The 25,150-nt window shown below is 43.5% G+C and overlaps 1 protein-coding gene across 1 annotated transcript in view; it reads left to right on the top strand.

The window, feature by feature from the left end:
• ADCY2 (adenylate cyclase 2) overlaps positions 1-25,150 on the top strand; it is a 435,859-nt gene that overhangs the window by 169,208 nt on the left and 241,501 nt on the right. The window contains exon 4 of the mRNA XM_045005617.1: positions 23,934-24,083. Coding sequence (XP_044861552.1) covers positions 23,934-24,083 — 150 coding nt within the window. The remainder of the gene's footprint in view (positions 1-23,933; positions 24,084-25,150) is intronic.

The following is a 25,150-nucleotide window of genomic DNA, read 5'->3' as shown; positions in this document are numbered from 1 at the left end:
AGGGGTGGGCAAACATTTTGGCCCGAGGGAGACATCAGGGAATAGAAATTGTATGGTGGGCCATGAATGCTCACAAAAGTGGGGTTGGGGTGCAGGAGGGGGTGCAGGCTCTGGGGTGGGGCTGGGGATGAGGAGTTTGTGGTGTAGAAGGGTGCTCTGGACTGGGGCCAAGGGGTTTGGACGGTGGGAGGGGGATCAGGGCTGAGGCAAGGGTGCAGGTTCCAGCTGGGGGTATGGGCTCCGGTCTGGGATCAAGGGGTTTGGAGAGCAGGAGGGGGATCAGGGCTAGGGCAGGGGGTTGGGGTGTGGGGAGAGGCTCAGGGGGTGCAGGCTCTGAGCGGCGCTTTTCTCAAGCGGCTCCCAGAAGCAGCGGCATGTCCCTTCTCTGGCTTCTATGCAGAGGTGTGGCCAGGCAGCTTTGCACATTGCCCCATCCGCAGGCACCGCCCCTGCAACTCCATTGGAGCGCGTAGGGGCCAGAGTGGGGCCATGCCACGGCTTCCAGGAGCTGCGTGGTGCGGCCCCCAACCCAGTGCCCTGGACGAAGTGCCGGAGCAGGGCCCAGTCGCGTGATGTGGCTCATAGGCTGGCTTAAAATGGCTCATGGGCCAGATCCGGCCCGTGGGCCATAGTTTGCACACCCCTGGTTTAGAGAATGTCCTGCACTTGAAAGAACACATAGTTTCACATAGATCCAAAGAGTTGGACCTAGGGTGGTCAAGTGGTGAGGGTACTAGCTTTGGACTTAGAAGACCTGGACTCAAGTCTCCACTCTGCCATAGATTTCCTGTATGCCCTTAGGTACATCACTTAGTCTCTCTGTGCCTTTGTTTGTAAAATGGGTATAATAGGACTCCTGTTCCTCTGAGAATAAATACACTGAAGATTTGTTAAGTGCTTATATGCTATCATAATGTCACTTTTGCTGCTGTTGGACCACTCGATGGCCTTGGAAACAGTAGAACACCATATTCTTTTCACATGTTCAGAGTCCGTGTCAGGCTGACTGGTACAGGCTTGATATGGCTTGTCATATTTAAAACACTTCTGAAACCGCATCTTCTGGTCAATTCCTTCATCCTTTCCTTTTATTGTCCCTTAGAGGATCTGTTTTGGGGCTCTTCATTTTACCATTTACATGCTTCAGTAGATTCAGTCATATGAACTCTAATCTATTTTTTCATAGCTATGCAGATAATACTTGTATAATTTACTCTTCCATCCAGCTATCACAGTGAAGACTTGACTTTGACTATTTATATTCTGGTTATTTTGCCATGGATACCCCACAACTTTATGAAGGTGAAGCTGAACAAAACAGAAATGGTGATTAATAGCTCTACGCAGCTCATAAGCAATGATCCCTCCAGGGTGTTTCCATTTGAGAGTGTATTATTGACTTCATCTTTAAATGTAAAAGCATGGGTTTTATATTGTCTTCAGATTTATGTTCTGTGTCCATTTCATACAATGTGTATTTATCTTCATTTTGTTACTAAAACTTTTTACTGTCTGGATAATATTGTCAGCTTGAGACTATGGCTCAGCAAATGAGAATTGCTGAAAAAGGTCCTCTCTGTTTTCTATTGTAATTCTTTATTTTCAGGCACTCATGCTCATTTCACATTTAGAATGAGGCTCATGCATAATGCAGTAGCTCTCATGGTTACTGGCATGTGGAAGTCTGAACATATTACCTTTGTTATATAGTCTTTCAACTTTGCTTTCTTTGCTTTCCTCACTAATCCATCTCCACTGGGATTACTCTAATATTACAGACTTCTGAGCAGAATCAAATAGTTGTGATTTAAAAACAAAATAGCCACAAGAATGTTTTCTCAAAGAGCACAAATAAAGCCTTTTTGCTCCACCATCAGGTCTTTTATATATGCCACAATTTGTAAAGAAACTATTTTAGAGAATTATAAATATTTTATAGTTTTGAAAATTTTTAGTTGCACTGGTTTTCATATTCTCCACTTGTAAAGCCAGGCCTGTTGGAGAGAGGAAAAAAATATCTATCTATCTATCTATCTATCTATATATGTGTGTATATCTATCTATCTATATCTATAGATAGATAGATAGATAGATACATCCCTCACCCGTGCCGCTTCCTGCAGCCCCCATTGGCCTGGGACGGCGAACCGCGGCCAGTGGAAGCCGTGATCAGCCGAACCTGCCAATGGGGCAGGTGAACAAACTGGCCCAGCCTGCCAGGGTGCTTACCCTGGTGAGCCGCATGCCAGAGGTTGCCGACCCCTGATATATATATCGTTTGTTCATCTAAATTATACACTTTAGAACAGTGGTCTCCAAACTGTGGGTCACACCCCCATAGGGGGGCATGGAGGAACATTCAGAGGGGTGTGCATCGGGGCCCAGGCTACTGTGGGGCACCCCACGGGGGGCAGGGAGCTGCTCTGTCCCCAGAACAGCTCTGCCCCCAGCTTCAGCTCCATTTGATCCCCAGCCCGGCTCTACTCAGCCCCTTGCTCTGCCCCCAGACTAGCTCAATCCCCAGCCCAGCTCCGCCCCCAGCTGCAGTTCAGCTCTGCCCCCAGCCCATCTCCGGCTTCAGCTGCAGCTCCATTCCACCCCCTGCTCAGCCCCCAGCCCAGATCCAGATGCCACTCCACTTTTCCCCCTGCTCTGTCCCCAAACCAGGTCTGCCCTCATTCACTCTCCACCCTCAGGGCAGCTCCATCTCTAGACCCAGCTCCTCCTCCATTCCCAGTTCTGACCCCATCTCTGCCTTCAGCCCAAGCTCCTTTGCAGAGGAAGCTTTGGCTGTGCATTAATGGAATGGGGGAGGCACAGACAGATTCCATTACTGGTAACGGGGAGGGCACGACAGGAAAAGTTTGGAAACCACTGCTTTAGACTCTTTTAAAGATTTATAAAATTGCTTAAAGCTACATTTTAGTCACAGGTATTTTTAGTAAAAGTCATGGACAGGTCATGGGCAGTAAACAAAAATTCACTGTCCGTGACCTGTCCATGACTTCTACTATTACCCCTGACTAAATCTTGGTGGGGGGGGGGGTGGCCCAGAGGCACCTCAGGTGCAGGGGAGGGAATGGCATGGCCAGCAGGCTCCCTACCTGGCTTCATGCCTCCCCGGAAGCAGCAACATCCCCTCGCTCAGCTCCTAAGTGGAGGCATGGCCAGGTAGCTCTGCGCACGGCTCTTCAGCTCTCATTGGCCAGGAACCATGGCCAATGGGAACTGCAGAGGTGGTGCCTGCATGCAAACTTGCAGCCTTAATAATAATGTGATGAATTTTAAAGACTTTAAAACAATAAGCTTTATCAAATTGGAACACAGGATTCCTTGCATTCTAAAGGTATACATTCTTGTTTCTAGCACCGTTATTCCATGAGATACAAAACCTTAAACCTGTCAAGGCTTAAGAATTGAATATTGCCTGTGATGGACCTTGAGACATCTTTATTATGGAGAAGTAATTTCACATTTGTAGGAAAGGGGAAAACATTTCTGTAATAATGTTTGTAAAAACATGTATTTCTAATAGCAGCTTTTAAAGTTGCTTATACTTTTTGAATGTTAGAAGTCCTGAGGGAGCAAAGAAATAGGGCGTTTCCCCTTTCCATTGTTATGAAGATCCCATATCTCACCATGAAACACTATTGAATGATAATCCAGTGATCTAAAATCTTTCACTAGTGTGGGTCAGAATCTCTCCCTTTCAAATTTAGAACATGTTTTACTACTTTTGCACCATGACTCATTCATCATCTATATTGCATTTCAGATTGAACACACCAACCCCATCACTAATTACTGCCCTAACAAGCAGACAATACTCCCCTTCCATAATCAGGAATCCTTACCCTCAATATTTTACTGCTGTCTAGCAAATACCAGTGTAACTGACTAGCAGAATGCTTATGTCCCCGATTAGTGTATGTATGCTCTATATAGAGGATAGTAGTTACTAATTTAACTCCAATGGTAGAGTTCTGTGCTGGGGTGCTAAAAGTCAAGGGGTCAAGGGGCCAAACCCTGCTGGTGATCAGTGTAATGGATCGATGATAGATTATTTCCCCCCCCGTCTTTCAAAAAAATAAAATAAAATAAAAATTGGTGTATTAACACACAGTGACAAAAGATCTCTTAAAACAGGCCTTACGGTGAAAAATTATTCTAATCTGTGAATTACAGCATAATGAACAAGTGTTCAACATTACAGCCCTTGGTCATAGAATCATAGAATCTCAGGGTTGGAAGGGACCTCAGGAGGTCATCTAGTCCAACCCCCTGCTCAAAGCAGGATCAAACCCAACTAAATCATCCCAGCCAGGGCTTTGTCAAGCCTGACCTTAAAAACCTCTAAGGAAGGAGATTCCACCACCTCCCTAGGTAACCCATTCCAGTGCTTCACCACTCTACTAGTGAAAAAGCTTTTCCTAATGTCCAACCTAAACCTCCCCCTCTGCAACTTGAGACCATTACTCCTTGTTCTGTCATCTTCTACCACTGAGAACAGTCTAGATCCATCCTCTTTGGAACCCCCTTTCAGGTAGTTGAAAGCAGCTATCAAATCCCCCCTCATTCTTCTCTTCTGCAGACTAAACAATCTCAGTTCCCTCAGCCTCTCCTCGTAAGTCATGTGCTCCAGCCCCCTAATCATTTTTATTGCCCTCCGCTGGACTCTCTCCAATTTATCCACATCCTTCTTGTAGTGTGGGGCCCAAAACTGGACACAGTACTCCAAATGAGGCCTCACCAGTGCTGAATAGAGGGGAATGATCACATCCCTCGATCTGCTGGAAATGCCCCTACTTATACAACCCAAAATGCCGTTAGCCTTCTTGGCAACAAGGGCACACTGTTGACTCATATTCAGCTTTTTGTCCACCATAACCCCTAGGTCCTTTTCTGCAGAACTGCTGCCCAGCCATTCGGTCCCTAGTCTATAGCAGTGCATGGGATTCTTCCGTCCTAAATGCAGGACTCGGCACTTGTCCTTGTTGAACCTCATCAGATTTCTTTTGGCCCAATCCTCTAATTTGTCTAGGTCCCTCTGTATCCTATCCCTACCCTCCAGCGTATCAACCACTCCTCCCAGTTTAGTGTCATCTGCAAACTTGCTAAGGGTGCAGTCTACACCATCCTCCAGATCGTTAATGAAGATATTGAACAAAACCGGCCCCAGCACCGACCCTTGGGGCACTCCACTTGATACCGGCTGCCAACTAGACATGGAACCATTGATCACTACCCGTTGAGCCCGTCCATCTAGCCAGTTTTCTATCCACCTTACCGTCCATTCATCCAGCCCATACTTCTTTAACTTGCTGGCAAGAATACTGTGGGAGACTGTATCAAAAGCTTTGCTAAAGTCCAGAAATAGCACATCCACTGCTTTCCCCTCATCCACAGAGCCAGTTATCTCATCATAGAAGGCAATTAGGTTAGTCAGGCATGACTTGCCCTTGGTGAATTCATGCTGTCTGTTCCTGATCACTTTCCCCTCCTTTAAGTGGTTCAGAATTGATTCCTTGAGGACCTGTTCCATGATTTTCCAGGGACTGAGGTGAGACTGACTGGCCTGGATCTTCCTTCTTCCCTTTTTTTAAAGATGGGCACTACATTAGCTTTTTTCCAGTCATCCGGGACCTCCCCCGATCACCATGATTTTTCAAAGATAATGGCCAATGGCTCTGCAATCTCATCGGCCAACTCCTTTAGCACCCTCGGATGCAGCGCATCCGGCCCCATGGACTTGTGCTCGTCCAGCTTTTCTAGATAGTCCTGAACTACTTCTTTCTCCACAGAGAGCTGGTCACCTCCTCCCCATACCGTGCTGCAGAGTGCAGCTGTCTGGGAGTTGACCTTGTCTGTGAAGACAGAGGCAAAAAAAGCATTGAGTACACTAGCTTTCTCCACATCCTCTGTCACTAGGTTCCCTCCCTCATTCAGCAAGGGGCCCACACTTTCCTTGACTTTCTTCTTGTTGCTAACATACCTGAAGAAACCCTTCTTGTTACTCCTAACATCTCCGGCTAGCTGCAACTCCAAGTGTGATTTGGCCTTCCTAATTTCACTTCTGCATGCCTGAGCAATACTTTTATACTCCTCCCTGGTTATTTGTCCAATCTTCCACTTCTTGTAAGCTGTTTTTTTGTGTTTAAGACGAGCAAGGATTTCACTGTTAAGCCAAGCTGGTCGCCTGCCATATTTACTTTTCTTCCTACACATCAGGATGGTTTGTTCCTGCAACCTCAATAAGGATTCTTTAAAATACAGCCAGCGTTCCTCGACTCCTTTCCCTGTCATGTTATTCTCCCAGGGGACCTTGCCCATCAGTTCCCTGAGGGAGTCGAAGTCTGCTTTTCTGAAGTCCAGGGTCTCTGTTCTACTGCTCTCCTTTCTTCCTTGTGTCAGGATCCTGAACTCGACCATCTCATGGTCACTGTCTCCCAGGTTCCCATCCACTATTGCTTCCTCTACTATTTCTTCCCTGTTTGTGAGCAGCAGGTCAAGAAGAGCTTTTCCCCTAGTTGGTTCCTCCAGCACTTGCACCAGGAAATTGTCCCCTACACTTTCCAGAAACTTCCTGGATTGTCTGTGCACTGCTGTATTGCTCTCCCAGCAGATATCAGGGTGATTAAAGTCACCCATGAGAACCAGGGCCTGTGATCTAGCAACTTCTGTTAGTTGCTGGAAGAAAGCCTCGTCCACCTCATCCCCCTGGTCTTGTGGTCTGTAGCAGACTCCCACCACGACATCACCCTTGTTGTTCATACTTCTAAATTTAATCCAGAGACTCTCAGGTTTTTCTGCAGTTTCATACTGGAGCTCTGAGCAGTCATACTGCTCTCTCACATACAACGCAACTCCCCCACCTTTTCTGCCCTGCCTATCCTTCCTGAACAGTTTATATCCATCCATGACAGTACTCCAATCATGTGAGTTATCCCACCAAGTCTATGTTATTCCAATTACATCATAATTCCTTGACTGTGCCAGGACTTCTAGTTCTCCCTGCTTGTTCCCCAGGCTTCTTGCATTTGTGTATAGGCATGTAAGATAACTCACTGATTGTCCTAGCGTCCCAGTATGGGGCTGGAGCCCTCCCCTCTTGCACTCACCTACTTGTGCTTTCTCCCGATATCCCACTTCCCCACTTACCTCGGGGCTTTGGTCTCCTTCCCCTGGTGAACCTAGTTTAAAGCCCTCCTCACTAGGTTAGCCAGCCTGCTTGCAAAGATGCTCTTCCCTCTCTTCGTGAGGTGGAGCCTGTCTCTGCCTAGCAATCCTTCTTCTTGGAAGACCATCCCATGGTCAAAGAATCCAAACCCTTCTCTCTGACACCATCTGCGTAGCCATTCGTTGATTTCCACGATTCAACGGTCTCTACCCTGGCCTTTTCCTGCCACAGGGAGGATAGACGAGAACACCACTTGCACCTCAAACTCCTTTATCCTTCTTCCCAGAGCCACGTAGTCTGCAGTGATACGCTCAAGTTCATTCTTGGCAGTATCATTGGTGCCCACGTGGAGAAGCAGGAAGGGGTAGCGATCTGAGGGCTTGATGAGTCTCGGCAGTCTCTCCGTCACATCGTGAATCCTAGCCCCTGGCAAGCAGCACACCTCTCGGTTTTCCCGGTCAGGGCGGCAGATAGATGACTCAGTCCCCCTGAGGAGAGAGTCCCCCACCACCACCACCCTCCTCCTCCTCTTGGGAGTGGTGGTCGTGGAACCCCCATCCCTAGGACGGCGCATCTCATGCCTTCCAATCACTGGAGTCTCCTTCTGCTCTGTTCCCTCAGATGTATCATCCACTCCACCCTCTGCCCTAGTACCTGCGGAGAGAACATGAAAACGGTTGCTCACCTGCATCTGTGTTACTGGTACATGGACATTTCTGGTACTCTTTCCTCTTCTGGAAGTCACATGCTGCCAATTATCCTCACTGGCCTTCTGTCCCCTCTGCGTAGCCTGCTCTGAATCTTCAGAACATTGTGCCCGCTGAAGCTGATCCTGACGTCTATCCAGGAAATCCTCATTTTCTTTTATGGAATGCAGGGTTGATATTCGTTTCTCCAGACCTTGAATCTTCTCTTCCAATATGGAGATCAGCTTGCACTTTGTACAGACAAAGTCGCTCCTATCCTGTGGAAGGAAGACGAACATGGCGCATCCTGTGCAGGTCACACATAGGGTGACCAGATGTCCCAATTTTATAGGGACAGTCCCGATTTTTGGGTCATTTCAGTTGCTAGTCTTGCAGATTAAAAGTTAAGAGAAGGTTAATGAGGGCCATGGGCTTTAGGAGGTAGCATGGCTCAGCGCATATGTATAGACCTGGAAGTCAGGAGTTCAGGACTGTGTTCCTAATTCTGCTGCTCACCTGCTGTGTGACTTTGTGTAAGTCACTTCACTTTTCTTTGCCTTTTGTAAAATGGAAACATGGATGCTTACTCTCCTTTGTGAAGCCCTTTAAGGTCTATATGTGAAAGGTGATATAGAAGGTGTAAGTGTTGTTATTAATTGACCAATTCTGGTAATTTGTGCATTCAGTAATGCAATTTGTGCACATAATCATGATATGTGCACATGTGGTAGCTAAAAAAACAGACCCACGATTCTTTCTCTTTTCAACACTTAACCAAATGTCACTTTTATGTTTTACCCAAATATGTCTAAATGTGTCAGGAATAACTCTGAATCTCACTTTGTAACCAGAAGATGCATGTCATTTGCTGTGTTCTAAATACTGTAAAATATAACTTGCAACTGAAGTGTTTTAAAGATGATGGGTATAGTGTAACTATACTTACAGTGAGCATTAGCTAAATACATTAAGGAGATAATCTATAAGAATTACATGAATATTTATTTTTGGATACATATAGTGACTTTTTATGATATTGTTATGTCAGCATGTGACATACAAACAATGCTGTGTATCATATATTTACCTGCATGAAATATATGATATTTTGAATGAATTACATATGAGAACGCAGAACAGTTCTTCTTCCAGTAGTGTCTCTGTGGGTGATCCACATTAGGATGTGTGTGTGCATGCCCACGCACTCTTGATAAGAGATTTTTACCAGCAGTATCCTTAGGTCTGCACCTGTGGGCATGTAGGGAGGGGTAGACCTGCCACCACTCCAGTTCCTTCTCAATTGCCTGTGGCTTTGAGATAGAGCATCACAGCATCCATTAGCTAGCCTCGTGGTTCGCTGCATGTCTTGCAAAAAAAAAATTATTTTCTATACATTCTTAGTATTTTTTTCTTTATTTTTGTTTAGCAAAATTTGTGCCTTTAAAAGGGCTTTTTTCCCTTTCAGGCTGGGGCCTGATTTAGGCCTTTGATCCACAGCCTTGAGTGCAGGCTTTTGCCCAAGACCCCGGGCTTCAAACTCTGCTAGACCTGCCATAGGTCTGTCCCCTGCATGCTGCCTCCACTGCCTTGGGGAATCTCACATCCCCTCTAAATAAGATTTGCTCAGGCTTTAAGAAAACATTAAGAAATTGAAGGAGGACAGGCTCAAACTTCTGTTAATAGAGCACACCCAGAAACCCACAGGATCCAAGTACCTCCTCCCCTGTACATCAGATCCACACAGCACCATCAGCTGTCTCCACTGCAACAGTAAGCAGACCCTAGGGGCTCTTCAGAACCATCTAAACCACAGAAGACGAGAAGACCCTCTTTCCCATAGCAGGAGAAGAGAAAGGGAAAGTCACTTCCTAAATCTGGGTCTTAGGAAACCTTGTGTTTCATTACAGGTATGACTGAGGCACCCATCCCATCCAGTACCGAGACCAAGGCACCAGCTAAGATGATCATGCCACATATTGAGAAACTGTTTGGAAAACTACTTAAAATGGCAAACATATCAGCATTGACGCTGTGCTTCTAAAACAAGGACTCCAGAGCCAAACTGAAGTCATCATCAGTACCACTTCCAGCAACCACATGTGAAGGAGGCACTGATCATACTTCAGTACTGTCTCTGGTACCTGTAGGTATTCTGATTCCCAATGTTTCTTACCCAGAGTCCCTAGTATTGTCCAGGCTTTTGATCCATGCAGGCCTTCAGATCCTGAGAAGCCTGAGACACCATTATTGAGGGGTACTGAGAGTCACTCCCCACTAGTACCATCTCATCTCCCGGAGCATACTTACCCTCCACTTACCCTCCACTGTCTTACCCTTTGGTACCATCATGGCCTCCAGTCCCTCATAAACTCTTTGAGGATACACAGACACCAGCCAGTTCCAACTCACACCATCTGGTACCTTCATATCAACATCACCCAGTACTGATTCAATTACAGATCCCTTTCAGATCCCAATACTAATTTGACCACCTGTACCAACACCGGTTGCCACCTCAAATTAACACAGGAGATGACACCTCATCAGATTTGTGAATATCTATACAGAGTTCCCCTTTTCAACCTTCTTCACTTGGGGTACACCCTGATGTTGTAAATTGTAGCAAGGGACACACACAGCATTGACAAGGACAACAGTGTGGTCCTGCCCTTTTCCTTTGCACCCCACCACAGTGGGCGTATTGGAACCCCGGGCCCCTTAAGGTGGCCATTTCTACAGGGTCCATGTCATAAAGGGGCATGTCAAGAGTAACAGCTACTGCCCTTGGATCTTTCTACACAGCAGGATCTTACAGAGGGCAAGAACCCCCATGAAAGAAGAAACATTGCCATCCCACAAATCCTCCTCCCCACCAGAGAAGGCTGTCATGCCTCCCCCACCATCTTATGCTGACAATTTCAAGGCCTTTCAGGACCTTATGAAGGCATGAGACCCTGCACATCCCATTGGAGACCCTGCACATCCCATTGGAGACCCTGCACATCCCATTGGAGGAGAGGCTGCAGCCCAAACATACTTCAGACATCTCCTCAAGGCCAAATTGCCTTGCCCATCAATGGTGGTCTGCTAACCCTGTCCTTTGTGGCAAGCTACCACACCACCTACATGCTGAAGGGATGGCAAAAAGTACTGCATCCCTCCAAAACACTCAGAATATTTATTTTCCCATCCTGCACCTAACTCTATGGATATGGAGGCAATCAATGAATGGAAAAAAGACTGGAACAAAAAAGCCTCTTCTCTTCCATACTGCAATTAGACTATTACTAAGTAGAATATTACTAAGCCCTGATGGTGAAATCTGATTTTATGAACTATTCTAAGTGTTCATCCTTTATTGTACACTTGCCACAAGATCAGAGAGGACAATTTTGAGCCCTCATAACAGAAGGTTACACAATTTCCAAGACACTACTCTAAGAAGGAGATATTACTTACCCTGTACAGTAACTGGAGTTCTTTGAGATGTTTGTCTCTACGGCTGCTCCACTACCCACCCACCTTCCCCTCTGCCTTGGGTCACTTGTGGGACTTTCATGGTTGAGAAGGATTTGGAGTGGTGGTGGGTCCCCTCCCTATATGCCCTTGTACTGGAGTATGTGCATGTTTAGGTTGCTGGTGTGGACCTGGGGACACTGCCGATGAAAATCTCCAGTCAAAAGTGCACAGCCGTGCCCACATCCTGACATTGAGCACCCATAGGGACACACATGTAGAAGAACTCCAGTTGCTGTACAAGATAAATAACCTCTCCTTTCTTAACTGACATTCTTATAGTCTTTCCGTTGTAATAAAGTCTTATTGAGTTAAGTTATATTGGAAGAGGGCAATGTAACGGGGTATATCAACCCCACACTGGCCCAACTAGGGTTAACCACACCCTGTCGGCTGAAGAGGCCACTCCCCCTCACCCTTGTTGGGCATGCTCCGGCTGGAGACAGAGTATAAAAGGGAGCAGCTCGACTAAGTTTGGGCTGACTGAGGAGGAGAGCAGATGTATGTTGTAAGCTCCTGCCAGGAAGCTGCTGGAGCCCCTGGCTGTGGAGGTCAACTGCGCTGAGGCCCCTGCAGACACCCAATTGACCACCAGGGATGGCAGAGAAGAGATTGCTGATGCCAGGAGACTACCAATGCTGGAAGTAAGGGTAGGAAGTGACTCAGGGAACAGGATTCTTGCAGCAAGAGACCAAGCCTGAACACAGGAGTATCAGACCCTCAGGGTCCTGGGTTGGGACCCAGTGGAGTATAGGGCAGGCCTATTCCCTCAACCCCATGCCCCACCCAAAACTGGATGTGGTCACTGCCTGAAGAAGCAGTTCCACTGCCCAGGTCTCTAGGTCCCACTGCTCCAAAGGCCAGGGAGGCTGCATTGACTTTGGCCCTGGAGTCTGAGTCACTGACAAGGGGATAGATTTCTGGCCCTCAACCCCTGCTTTCTTCTTTATATGGCCCTGTGCCCCACAACGGGGTGTATGAACCCCGTGAAAGGCAGTCTTAAACCAAAATTAGTGTCACACACAGACTTGCACTGAAATAACTAACAGTGTGAAATACAAATGATCTAGTTATTTCATTTCCAATTTCCATGTAAACAACTTGTTAATTTTCTTCATCATACTATGTCTTTCTGAAAGGGGAAGATATGTTTGTTTTTCTTTCATAGGAGGGAAATGGGGAAGAACAGGACATTTTCCATTTTCATGAAAAGAGGAATATACATATAAGACTGCATCTCTGATATACTGCTATGACTTGATTCTTGGCTGAAAATAACTTTGAATATGCTTTCAAGTCAGCAGCATTTTGTAGACAAAATAGCATTAAAGCCTGTGCTGGTGTTTTGAATTACATTTTACTCAAAAACCATATATTTTGCTTAAAATTATCCTTGAATACATATCTCTGGGTGTAGGGGAGTATGGGAAAAAGAGAGGTGGTAAAAAAACCCAAAAAACTGGAGCTTTAATAAATCTTTGTGATCTATTGTACTTATATGGTCCCCATTACTGCAGTGTCTGTGCACCTCACCTCAATCTTTAATGTATTTATTCTCACAACACCCCTGTGAAGTAGGGAAGTAACAGAGAGGCACAGACAGACTAGGGTCTAGAGTGACAAGGGGAGTATTGCAACACTGTGTAATGCAGTGCCTATGTTTTAGGTGCTCTTCTGCCTAGGGGAATTCACAACCGCAAGTCAGGCACCCAGGTTCCCTATACAATGCAGTGGGAGAGTTAGGCACCTAAAAAGGCCAGAGGCCAGCATACTAAGCTGCTTAAATCAATCCATAGGAAATGCTGAGGAGAGAGATGTGGCCTAAGCCTCTTGCAGTTAGGCACCCAAGCCAGGTCAGCCCTTTCTCAAGAATAATGCAGGAGAAGGAAGCATTGCCCCCATCCTTTAGTCTCATGGTTAGAGTAATCCTCCAGCAGATGGGAGTCAGAGGTTCACGTCCCCATATTGCCTGACTCAGAGCAGGGACTTGAATCCAGATCTCTCCCCCTCCCAGGTGAGTGTCATAGCCATTGGAATATGGAGTATTCTAGGCTGGAGCTCTCTGTCTTTTGAAGCTATTCCACTTTGTATAAAATACTTAAATATCATTGGAGGAGGACTGGAATCTGGGTCTTTCAAGAGAATGCACTAACCATTAGGCTATATAATCATTCTCACATTGTCTCTTCTAGCCCAATGAATATTCACTTATGTATACAAGGTGGAACAGGTTCAACAGTAGGGATTGCGAGAGATCTACCTCAGAATAACCCCGTGATTGGGCCATTCTCCTGGGAAACTTGCATTCAGATCCCTGCTCCAAATCAACCAGAGAGGGTGAACCCAGGTCTGTTACATCCTAGGTGAGTGTGCTAACCACTGGGCTATCAGGGGACATCACCATTTTCATCACCTCCTCTTGTGGGAGCCCAGTCTGGTAGGCATGTGATTAGGCAGCTGTTGAGCATGCCCCACAGGTGAGAAGTGGATGAATGTCTAGTTTGTGAATTCTGCTGAGGCTTAAGCATGAGTGAGGCACCAAGCTGCTAGGCGGTGGCAGGAATTAGGTGGCTATGCGCATGCTCAGCAACAGAAATTTAGATGTTTAACCAGTGGAAATGTAGGTATCATCTGAGTGATGGCTTTGTGAATATCAGTGATGCCTAAATGTTGGACCTGGGCACGTAAAGTGGCAGTTAGATGGATACGGCCACACTGTGAATGTAGCAGTAAGTGGTTTGTCCACACAGGAAGTCTGTGGCAGAGTAGGGAATGGGACCTAAATTTTCAAAGTTCTAGATTAGCACCTTGACCATCTTTCCTCTCCTATTGATGTTTTTAGTTCTAGCCATTTCCTTTAAGGAAGGGATTGGTGATATCGTCACCCTTAAAAATTCAAATCATGTCGATGGAAATAAAACATTACCAAAACACTGATTTCATTTGTTAGATTTTTAACTTTTAGGCACAACCTAAAAATGTTTAATTTCTCGTAGTATGCTGAAATTTATATTATGTTATAATATGTTATGTTATAGGTTTTGAATGATATGCGGGTAAATCCTAGCTCCTTTTACAGAAAATCAGTCATACTTAAAATGAATTCAACCTGCTGTGAATTTAGATCTAGTACCAATATGAAGACTATACCTGTTTTGGCTGTTTAGCACATTTTTAATGTCTATTAGGGTTCATTTACCAAATTAAGTGGATCAAGTGGGTTATCTAGCTGTCTTGATAATGTTTAAGAGCAGATAAATTTAGGGTGGGATTTTCAAAAAGGCTCTGAAATTGATGGGAATTTTGCAGTGCTGAGCACTTTTGAAAATCTTATCCTCAAAGTATTTCTTTGGGATTATAGCTATATTTCTCCTCTGGGGACAAATTGTGAAGGCAGTACGTGGGCAATTAAATCAGGTGGATTTTATTTGGAATAAGGACTCAGTAAAATCTGAGCACCAGATTGTTTTGAAGGAAGTGGTCCATGCTGAAGAGAGATTACAGAGTTTAGGACTATTTACTCTAAACAGAAGACTAATGAGAGTGGACATGATAGAGGTATACGAAATAATAAATAGCCTAACAAAGATCGATCAAGACAAATTTAAAACAGATAAAAGGAAATGCTCTTTTGCACAATGCATAATGACTCTGTGAAACTCCTTGCCCCAAGAACTCAAGCACTTAGCAGGATTTATGAAGGGATTTCACATTTATGGGAAAAATAAGAATAAGAAGAATATAATTTGCAGTCACTACCTAGGATAAAAAATTATAAGCCATAGCAGCCCTTGTGCTTTGTTATGTAACTCAGGCATTCCTAATGATTCTCCCTGCAAGGGACTTGTTTGTTTTCCAGTATGCCTGGTTCTGGTCTCATTTTAAAAAGGCACTCACAAAGCTGAGAGGAGAGTTGAAATAAGGGAACTAGTTTTGGGCTACTTCTAATGACAACTCTCAGGGGCACAGTATCTCCCATTAGTGTTTGTAGCTGTGATGTAATGTAGACAGCATGAAAACAGTACAGAATTTTATTCATGGATGTAAAAGTTCATGATATATCTGAAAAAACTTGAGTAGAATTACAGACCAAATTGAAGTTCCCTGGTGCCATGTTTGTCAGAATGTTTCTGTTTGATAATTTGCTCACCTTAAGCACAAACTTAATTTTATTTTAGAAAGTATGGCTATTTATCATATGCTATGTACTTATTATTATGTATATAGTACCTAAGTGCATGCTAGCTCTTTACGGATGGTAAAATACACTGCCCTTGCCCCTAAAAGTGTAATAAGCAATGAACAAAAAAGGGACTGGGGAAGGATAGAGCACATTTCTTCTTTTCTACTTTCCTTTCTACCTTGTCTTTCTTACGTTTAACCCTGATTACCCCAAACACTCATAGAATCATAGAATCTCAGGGTTGGAAGGGACCTCAGGAGGTCATCTAGTCCAACCCCCTGCTCAAAGCAGGACCAACCCCAACTAAATCATTCCAGCCAGGGCTTTGTCAAGCCTGACCTTAAAAACCTCTAAGGAAGGAGATTCCACTACCTCCCTAGGTAACCCATTCCAGTTCTTCACCACCCTACTAGTGAAAAAGTTTTTCCTAATATCCAGCCTAAACCTCCCCCTCTGCAACTTGAGACCATTACTCCTTGTTCTGTCATCTTCTACCACTGAGAACAGTCTAGATCCATCCTCTTTGGAACCCCCTTTCAGGAAGTTGAAAGCAGCTATCAAATCCCCCCTCATTCTTCTCTTCTGCAGACTAAACAATCCCAGTTCCCTCAGCCTCTCCTCATAAGTCATGTGCTCCAGCCCCCTAATCATTTTTGTTGCCCTCCGCTGGACTCCCTCCAATTTATCCACATCCTTCTTGTAGTGTGGGGCCCAAAACTGGACACAGTACTCCAAATGAGGCCTCACCAGTGCTGAGTAGAGGGGAATGATCACATCCCTCGATCTGCTGGAAATGCCCCTACTTATACAACCCAAAATGCCATTAGCCTTCTTGGCAACAAGGGCACACTGTTGACTCATATTCAGCTTTTCGTCCACCGTAACCCCTAGGTCCTTTTCTGCAGAACTGCTGCCCAGCCATTCGGTCCCTAGTCTGTAACAGTGCATGGGATTCTTCCGTCCTAAGTGCAGGACTCTGCACTTGTCCTTGTTGAACCTCATCATATTTCTTTTGGCCCAATCCTCTAATTTGTCTATATATTTACTCATTCTTTTAACCTGCGGCCCAGTTTTCTTTTTGCATTTCTCTCATCATAGTAATCTCCTCCAGTAACAGATTATGGAGGCACCAGTTACGGTTATGCTGAGTTGTGCACTTAACACAGAAATTCAGACTTATTTATGTCTGAGAAATATAGCGTAGCCCCCCATCCAGACTTACAGTACCTACTTTTGAGTTTAGAAACTGTTAATTAGTTTAGGAATTGATATTAATTTTAAAATGGCCTCTTAAAGAAATATAGCACAGTGTGTCAAATCTTTTTCATCTTAAATTATTTTAACAAAGAAGTTAAGATAGATCCTTCAAATTCTCATATAAGTTAAACTTAGAGAAATTTTGGAACTATGCTACATTTGACATTTTTTAAAGGCTCACAGTCTATCTCTCTCCCACTGCTCTTCATAACTGTAAGTATGGGGCTGAAGGCTGAAGAATAATGTTCTACAACAGAGAATTTCATGAAGAACTTCTCTCTTTCAAAGTGGGTGCCATTTCTCATTGTTCTCCATGAGACAGAAGCAGCATGCTGTTCTTAGGTTGCCAGGAAGGGTCTGGACATCCATGTCCCATTGTTCTTAAGGAGTCTGAATATTCCTCTCTTCCCCTCTGATGCCATAAGATACCACTGTAGTAAAGTGGTGATTGAGAATTTAACTGGGTTACTCAGAATATTATGGGTTGGAGTCATGCTCCACTCCACCCTTACTTCCTGTTTAGTTAGTGGATTTTGCTATTGTAATGCCCTGGCACCTCTGAGGGTGCAAACTCAGGAGATGTGGGATGTGCTTTATTTCCTGAGATCATGGGTCTTTTTCTGCCTATGCCGAACTCATGACTGCTCCCTCTGGTGATCTGGATTATTCAAACTGATGCTATAATGGTTGTTCCTCCTAGGAAATAACGGGTAATCCATCCTAACAGTGGATACTGTACTCACTTCATAAAGAAGTACACAATTGTCAAATTACCAAACAACTCCAATAAACTTTATATTAATAATAGAAATGATAAACACAGAAATGCAAAGAATGAGTTATAATATATATATATAGAGAGAGAGAAAGAGAGAGAGAGCGAGAAAGAGGGCCGACTTAACATTAAGAGTCAAGGAGACTTTGTGAAAGAAAAAAATGACTATGACTAGATTGAGAGAGAGTTCCAGAAACCGTTATTTTCTTTCACAAAGTCTCCTTGACTCTTAATGTTAAGTCGGCCCTCTAACTAGAGTTGCCAATCCTCCAGAATTGTCCTGAAGTCTCCAGGAATTAAAGATTAAACTTTAATTAAAGTTTATGCCATACGATGAAACCTCCAAGAATATGTCCAACCAAAATGACATGTCAGTCCCCAGTCCAGGTCCCTCTTGGTGATGCACCAGTAGCTGCTGTAGGCACTGTTCCTGCTGTTTGTCTTGTCTGGGGGATCCAATGATCTGCAGAGCTGTTTGGGTTTCAGAAATAGCTTTTCAGCTCCAAGGGATGGTCTCAATCCTCACACTATGGTAACAAGCTTAGATATAAGCGTTCTGCTCTTCCTCCTGGCTGAAATAACTTAGTGATCAGGCTGTAGGTGGTAACAGCTGCGGCAGTCAGCTGCACTGTCTGTCGGGTTGTCATTTCCTTCACAATGGTGTGGCAGGCCCTAGGGAAACCTCACTTGGCAGAGTTTCCCAAATGGGGATTGGGAACATAGTAAAAACAGTCCGTCTGTGACAGGAGCTGGGTACTCCCTCCATTTCTGGCTCTCTTTGCTGCTTTCCCTCTTTCAGCTCACACCCCAGGGAGAGGGCCTATGTCCTCTCTCCCAGGCATTTGGTCTCTAGGTTTACCACCTGGCTGGTATTTGGCTGGCCTGTCTTTTTTTTTTTTTTTTTTTATGGATTTGCCAGTTTCCAGAAAAATCATTTAATCTGCCAGGTTTTTTTAATTTAATTTAATTTAAATGCTTTTTAATATTTTGAAGGTTTGCATTATTATCCCAGTACACTGGGAGATATAATGTTAAAAGTTTCTGTATCCAGCTAAAGATACTGCAGTGTTCCCCTTCTGGAGTTTAAGCAATAATAGATCAAAACTGTTAAAAATACAGCAGCTGTCAGCCCACCAACAGGCAAGTGCATGATGCCTGTATGTGAGAGAGGGTTTGAGTCACCCGAGAGTGAGGAGACGTGCAATGTTATCAATCTTATCTATATGTGTTATCTCTCTAGAGACTATAAGTGGCTGTTGAAGTTGTAGTGGTTGTAGAGTTGCCTTGTGGTTGGGGGTTGAGGTTGCAGCACGCTTGCCTTACGTGGGGGTGTGCTGGGTTATTTTTCCATTTCAAAGGTGGTAACCTTGCTGGTCTGTGGGGTAAAGAACCCATCAGAGTTCCCTTTTTTGGAACATCTGGGGCTGCTGCTTTAGCTCCCTCCAGCCTCCTATCTGCTCAAGGGAGGGTTGCCTGCCAATAAGGCAGCAACACTTCTGGGATGCAATCTTTAGTCCTGGCTGGGCCCAGCTTATGGTAAAAGAGTTGGAGGGTTACACTGTATAGTTGAATAAAGCCGCACATTCCTAGCATGCAGTACTGCGAATAGAGAGTGCATTGAGAGATGCCTTTACAAAAGCCCCCATCTTCCCTGGGCCAATTATCACTGGGAACAATGACAGGTGATAGCCATTTTGAAAGTGGGCATCAGCATATAACCTCAGGCCCACTGAGAACAATGGGAAATGGTAGCCATTTTGAAATAGGGCAATTCTGAATGAGTCTCTCTGAGGGAACTATTTGGTACCAGCCGGTACTGACAGATACACTTTCAGCTATGAAAAATAACAGCAAAAATGGACATTAAATCCCAGCTATTTCTTTCCAAAGCTATTGCTCCAAATCTACTTAGCAAGGAGGACAGAAGGAAGGAGGCAACACTGTGTGTGTCCATGTGGAGCGGGGAAATGTAAAGGATGTAAGAGGAAGAAGACAAGTGGTGAACAGCATGTGTGTTTATGTATGTTCGTATATGCTGGGAAATTTGTGTGTGTGTGCAAAAGAGAGTGGGAAATGGTGTGTGTTTGTGTGCAAGCAGGGGCATGTAAGGAGGGGTAGAATGAAGAGAGAAGCTCTGTGTGCATGCAACTATAATATAATTAAATTTAATATCCTTGATGGAGAAGGGGAAATTACAAAGAAGCCCACTACAGTAATACTTAACTTCAGAAAGGGGAACTACACAAAAATGAGGAAGCTAATGAAATGGAAATTAAAAGGAACAGTCACAAAAATGAAATGCTTACAACCTGCATGGAAATTTTTAAAAACATTATAATAGAGGCTCAAATTAAATGTATACTTCAAATTTAAAAAAAATAGTACAAGGATCAAAAATATGCCACCATGGCTAAACAACAGAGTAAAAGAGGTGCTTCGAGGCAAAAAGGCATCCTCTAAAAATTGGATGTCAAATCCTAGTGAAAAAAATAGAGAGAAGCATGATCTCTGACAAGTAAAGTGTAAAAGTACAATTAGGCAGGCTAAAAAAGAATTTGAAGAGCAGCTAAGCAAAAGACTCAAAAACTAGCCCAAACATTTTTTTAAATACATCAGAATCAGGAAGCCTGCCAAACAGTCAGACTATTGAGATGCTAAAGGAGCACTCAAGAAAGACAAGGTCATGGTGGAGAACCCAAATGAATTTTTTGCATTGGTCTGTACTGCAGAGGATGTGAGTGAGATTTCCCAACCTGACCCATTCTTTTTAGGTGACAAATCCAAGGAACTGTCCCATCTTGAGGTGTCAGTAGAGGAGAGTTTTGATCAAATGGATAAATTAAACCGTAATAAGTCACCAGGACCAGATGGTATTCACGCAAGAATTCTGAAGGAACTCAAATGTGGCTGGGTCCTCTGATGGTGTTGCCACACCATCAGGGGCTCATTTACCTGCCCATCTACTAATGTGATATATGCCATCATTTGCCAGAAATGCCCCTCTGCCATGTATACTGGTTCTCCACTTGTAAGTATATATATTTATGCCAGTGTCTGTAATTTTCACTCCATGCATCTGAAGAAGTGGGTTTTTTACCCATAAAAGGTTATGCCCAAATAAATTTGTTAGTCTTTAAGGTGCCACCAGATTCCTCGTTGTTTTTGTGGATACAAGCTAACACATCTACCTCTCTGATAACTGTGCTATGTATCTGTCACTTAAATCAGCTTCTGTACCAGATGACTGATTGGCTAATGTGAAGCCAATTTTTTAAACATAGCTTCAGTACTAGGCAAATTGGTCAAAACTATAATAAAGAACAGAATTATTCAACACATAGATAACATGATTTGTTAAGGAAGAGCAACAGGACTTTTGAAAAGAGAAATCATGCCTCACCAATCTATTACAATTTTTGAGGGGGTCAACAAATGTGGACAAGGATGATCCAGTGGATATTATGTACTTGGACTTTCTGAAAGCCTGTGACAAAGTCCCTCACCAAAGGCTCTTAAGCAAACTAAGCAGTTGTGAGATAAGTTACTCATGATCAGTAACTTATTAAAAGATAGGAAACAAAGGGTAAGAAGGCAGGATATCAGGCTAAACGAACCATTGATCTGATCCAATATGCCAGTCAGTTTTCAGAATGGAGAGAGGTAAACAGTGGTGCCTCCCAGGATCTGTACTGGGACCAGTGCTGTTCAACATATTCATAAATGATCTGGGAAAAGGTAAACAGTGAGGTGGCAAAGTGTGCAGATGATACAAATTTACTCAAGATAGTTAAGTCCAGAGCAGACTGTGAAGAGTTACAAAGGCATCTCATAAAACTGGGTGACTGGGCTACAAAATGGCAAATGAAATTCAGTGTTGCTAAATGCAAAGTAATGCATATTAGAAAATATAATCCCAACTATACATACAAAATGATAGGATCTAAATTAGCTGTTAACACTCAAGAAAGAGATCTTGGAATCATTGAAGAAAGTTCTCTGAAAACATCCGCTCAATGTGTGGTGGCAGTCAAAAAAGCTAACAGAATATTAGGAACCATTACAAAAGGGATAGATAAGAAGACAGAAAATATCATAATGCCAATTTATAAATCCATGGTACACCCACACCTCGAAAACTGCATGCATTTATGGTCACCCCATCTCAAAAAAACCTATTAGAATTTTAAAAGGTACAGATAATTCAACAAAAATGATTAAGGATATGGAACTTCTTCCGTATGAGGAGAGATTAAAAAGCTTGGGACTGTTGATCTTGAGAAGAGACAACAAAGGAGGGATATGATAGCGGTCTATAAAATCATGAATGTTGTGGAGAAAGTGAATAAGGAAGTATTATTTATCCCTTCACATAATACAAGAACCAGGGCTCACCCAATGAAATTAATAGGCAGCAGGTTTAAAACTAACATACGGAAGTAGTTCTTCACACAACCCACAGTCAATCTTATTGCCAGGGGATGTTGTGAAGACCAAAAGTATAAATGGGTTAAAAATGAATAAGATACATTCATGGAGAATAGGCCCATCAATACTATTACCAAGATGCTCAGGGATGCAACCCCATGCTCTGGGTGTCCCTAAACCTCTGACTGCCAGATGCTGTGATTGGACAACAGGAAATGGATCACTTGATAATTGCCCTCTTCTGATCATTCCCTTTGAAGCATCTGGCACTGACCACTGTTGGAAGTTAGAATACCAGGCTAAATGGACCATTGATCTGATCCAATATGACAGAACAGCAGAAACCACCTGGCATGTACTGGTGAATCTGGCCATAAAAGTTAAACTAAAAAAAATGATAATTAATATTTTCAGATCATTAAAAATAGCAAATGGTAACATCCTCTTTTACATTTCTAGTTTAGTGTTCATTTATGATTTTTTAATATAAAAAGAATTCATTGTATGAATACAGAACAGAGTTAATGTTGTTTTAAGGTGGTTCTCTCTGTAGTGAAACTAGGAAGGGGTGGCATGTAATATGTCTTTTAAAAATCAATTTAATCTGGCACCACAAAAACTCAAATGCCTTAATCATAATTGTATGGTTATTGCATGATATCATTACAGGGCAAAGATAAGATATGAGTGCCCTAATTGTATATTTCTACATGGGGGGAGGGAAGGAGGGAACTGAGAGAGAGTAAGCAACATGAGAATGACTCTGTAGCCTCGTGGTTTTTCACATTGGTCTAGGATGTGGTAGACCCAGTGTTTAGTCCCCCCTACTCCAATGACTTTTTAATTATTTATCCACAGTTCAACAACTTGAACAGGGAGACTGAGAGAGACCCACAAAACCCAGTGGTTAGAGCACTCATCTGAGAGGTGGCAGATCCCTGTTCAAATCGCTTCTCCTCCACAGGTGGAGGTGGGATTTGAACTGGGAGTCTCCTACATCCCTAGTGAGTATCCTAACCAAGTTACGAGGAAGCTCCTCCTTGGCTGTTGAGTGTGAACTCAGCTGAGGGGTCCAATCCAGTAGGCATGCTTATAGGTCACCTACTGGATCGGACCCCACATGCAACTTAGATAGACAAATGCCTGTCTTCCCCTGATTTATGAATTGTTCTGATGCATAGGCATGAGATAGGTGTCTGGGTGCCTAGTGGGAAGCAGCAAAGTGCACATGGTCAGAATCAGAAACACACTAGGGAGCTTTTATTGCAAAATGTAGGTGCCAAATGAGTTTAGGCACTAACCAAGTACAGTGGAATTTTTGTGAATCTCAGTGGATCCTAAAACTAAGACTTAGACACCTAACTCCTTTTGTGTATCAGACCTTAGCGCTTGTTTTTTGTGTGAAACTTAATGTTTCTAGCTCCAGGATAGTGGTGGGTGAACCTCAAGAAATGCCTGACAGCCTCCTACTTGGGTGATTCTTGGCTGTGAGTACTTCATACTTCTAAAGGTCTGTTGAAAGACCTTAACAATAACATAGTTATTAGTAGAAAAGACTGTCACTTAGCAGTAGTAAAGCATGCCAGCACCTAATTAGTGCTCAATATTGCACACAGAACATGAACTGAATTCCTTTTTCAGTATATCATGAAACAGGCAAACACATTTGTTCATCAGATTTCTGAGGTTTTTTTTAAAAATGAAAAAAACCAAAACGGGTCATCTCTGGGGATTTTGTGACCATAATTAATAGGGCTTTTTGAAAGGAGAAGGTCCATTAAATATAAACTTCAAGCAGGAACAAAACATATTAACTACAAAAATCTATTTTGCCGCTGCTTGTGATTATTTCCTGATACTGTATCTCATTTAAAGAAATTCACATACTCGCCTGTTCTTTTTTTACCCCTTTAGATATTGGCAAACGCTATCATTTTTATCTGTGGAAACCTGGCAGGAGCATACCACAAGCACCTCATGGAACTTGCTCTGCAGCAGACATATCAGGACACCTGCAACTGCATCAAGTCCCGCATCAAGTTGGAATTTGAGAAGCGGCAGCAGGTAAAGTTACTCCCATACCTTGGTCCATTCTGTTGCTTTTCCAAAAAAAACCCAACAACAACAACAAAAACAGTTTATCAGAGCATAATCAACTTTGTCAGTACAAGAAAGCTTATTGATTAAGTCACTGGAAGCTTTGCTTTAAACTCCATGCAAAGTCTGTTTAATGATTGTCACATTTTTTATCTGAATGTAAAATGACTTGTTATTTCTGTTATCATCTAAGCCTCTTCTCTTGAGTTACATTATGAAAAATATTTTGTGGCAATGGAAGGTGAAGACACTACATAGAACCTGTATTCAGGACTGTCAGTTGTTTCCTTCTGATTGGATCAGCCATGTGATGTTGATCTTTGTCTTTGGGAAATATCCGTTCTCCTTGTCCAACAGAACTGCTCTAAAATCTTGCTGTATTATCCTAAAAATGTATTTCAATCTACAGTACAGATGAGTCAGGTGACATAGTTCTAAGGTTCAAGTAGGATAACAAAGAGCTGGGGGAATTTCATAATGAGAGTATCTGTCACTTATTGTAATAGCTAAATAAAAGGCTGACTTCTTTCTTTCTTTCTTTCTTTCTTTCTTTCTTTCTTTCTTTCTTTCTTTCTTTCAATTTCCATAGTGCCTGTCATCCTGACAGTCACAAAAATTTAAAGCACAAAATATCTCATCAGATGCTGAACAAGATAACTGCATCTTGCCCTAAAAGTCACTAGATTCAGACTCTTATAAACTGTTAAGGATAAGAAACTCAAAATAAGGGGGCCGTGGGCTGAGAAATCCCCCTGCCAGAAGTGGAATATTCAAATGAATGTTCCAATAATTAGTGTTTCCCAGCTGATCTTAACTTTTATGACAGGACAGAGGGCCAAGGGACAGTCTCATAAATACCTGGGTCCATGACAATTCTGGGTTTTAAAGATCATCACTGACAGGGCTGGCTCCAGGCACCAGCCCAGCAAGCAGGTGCTTGGGGTAGCCAACGGAGAGGGGCAGCACGTCTGGCTCTTCAGCGGCAATTCGGCGGCAGGTCCCTCTCGGAGGGAAGGACCAGCCGCCGAACTGCC

Source organism: Mauremys mutica, chromosome 2 (assembly GCF_020497125.1).
Source record: "Mauremys mutica isolate MM-2020 ecotype Southern chromosome 2, ASM2049712v1, whole genome shotgun sequence".
NCBI classification, from domain to species: domain Eukaryota; kingdom Metazoa; phylum Chordata; order Testudines; family Geoemydidae; genus Mauremys; species Mauremys mutica.
Note: the sequence above shows the minus strand (reverse complement) of the source record. Positions and strands in the feature narration are given on the sequence as shown.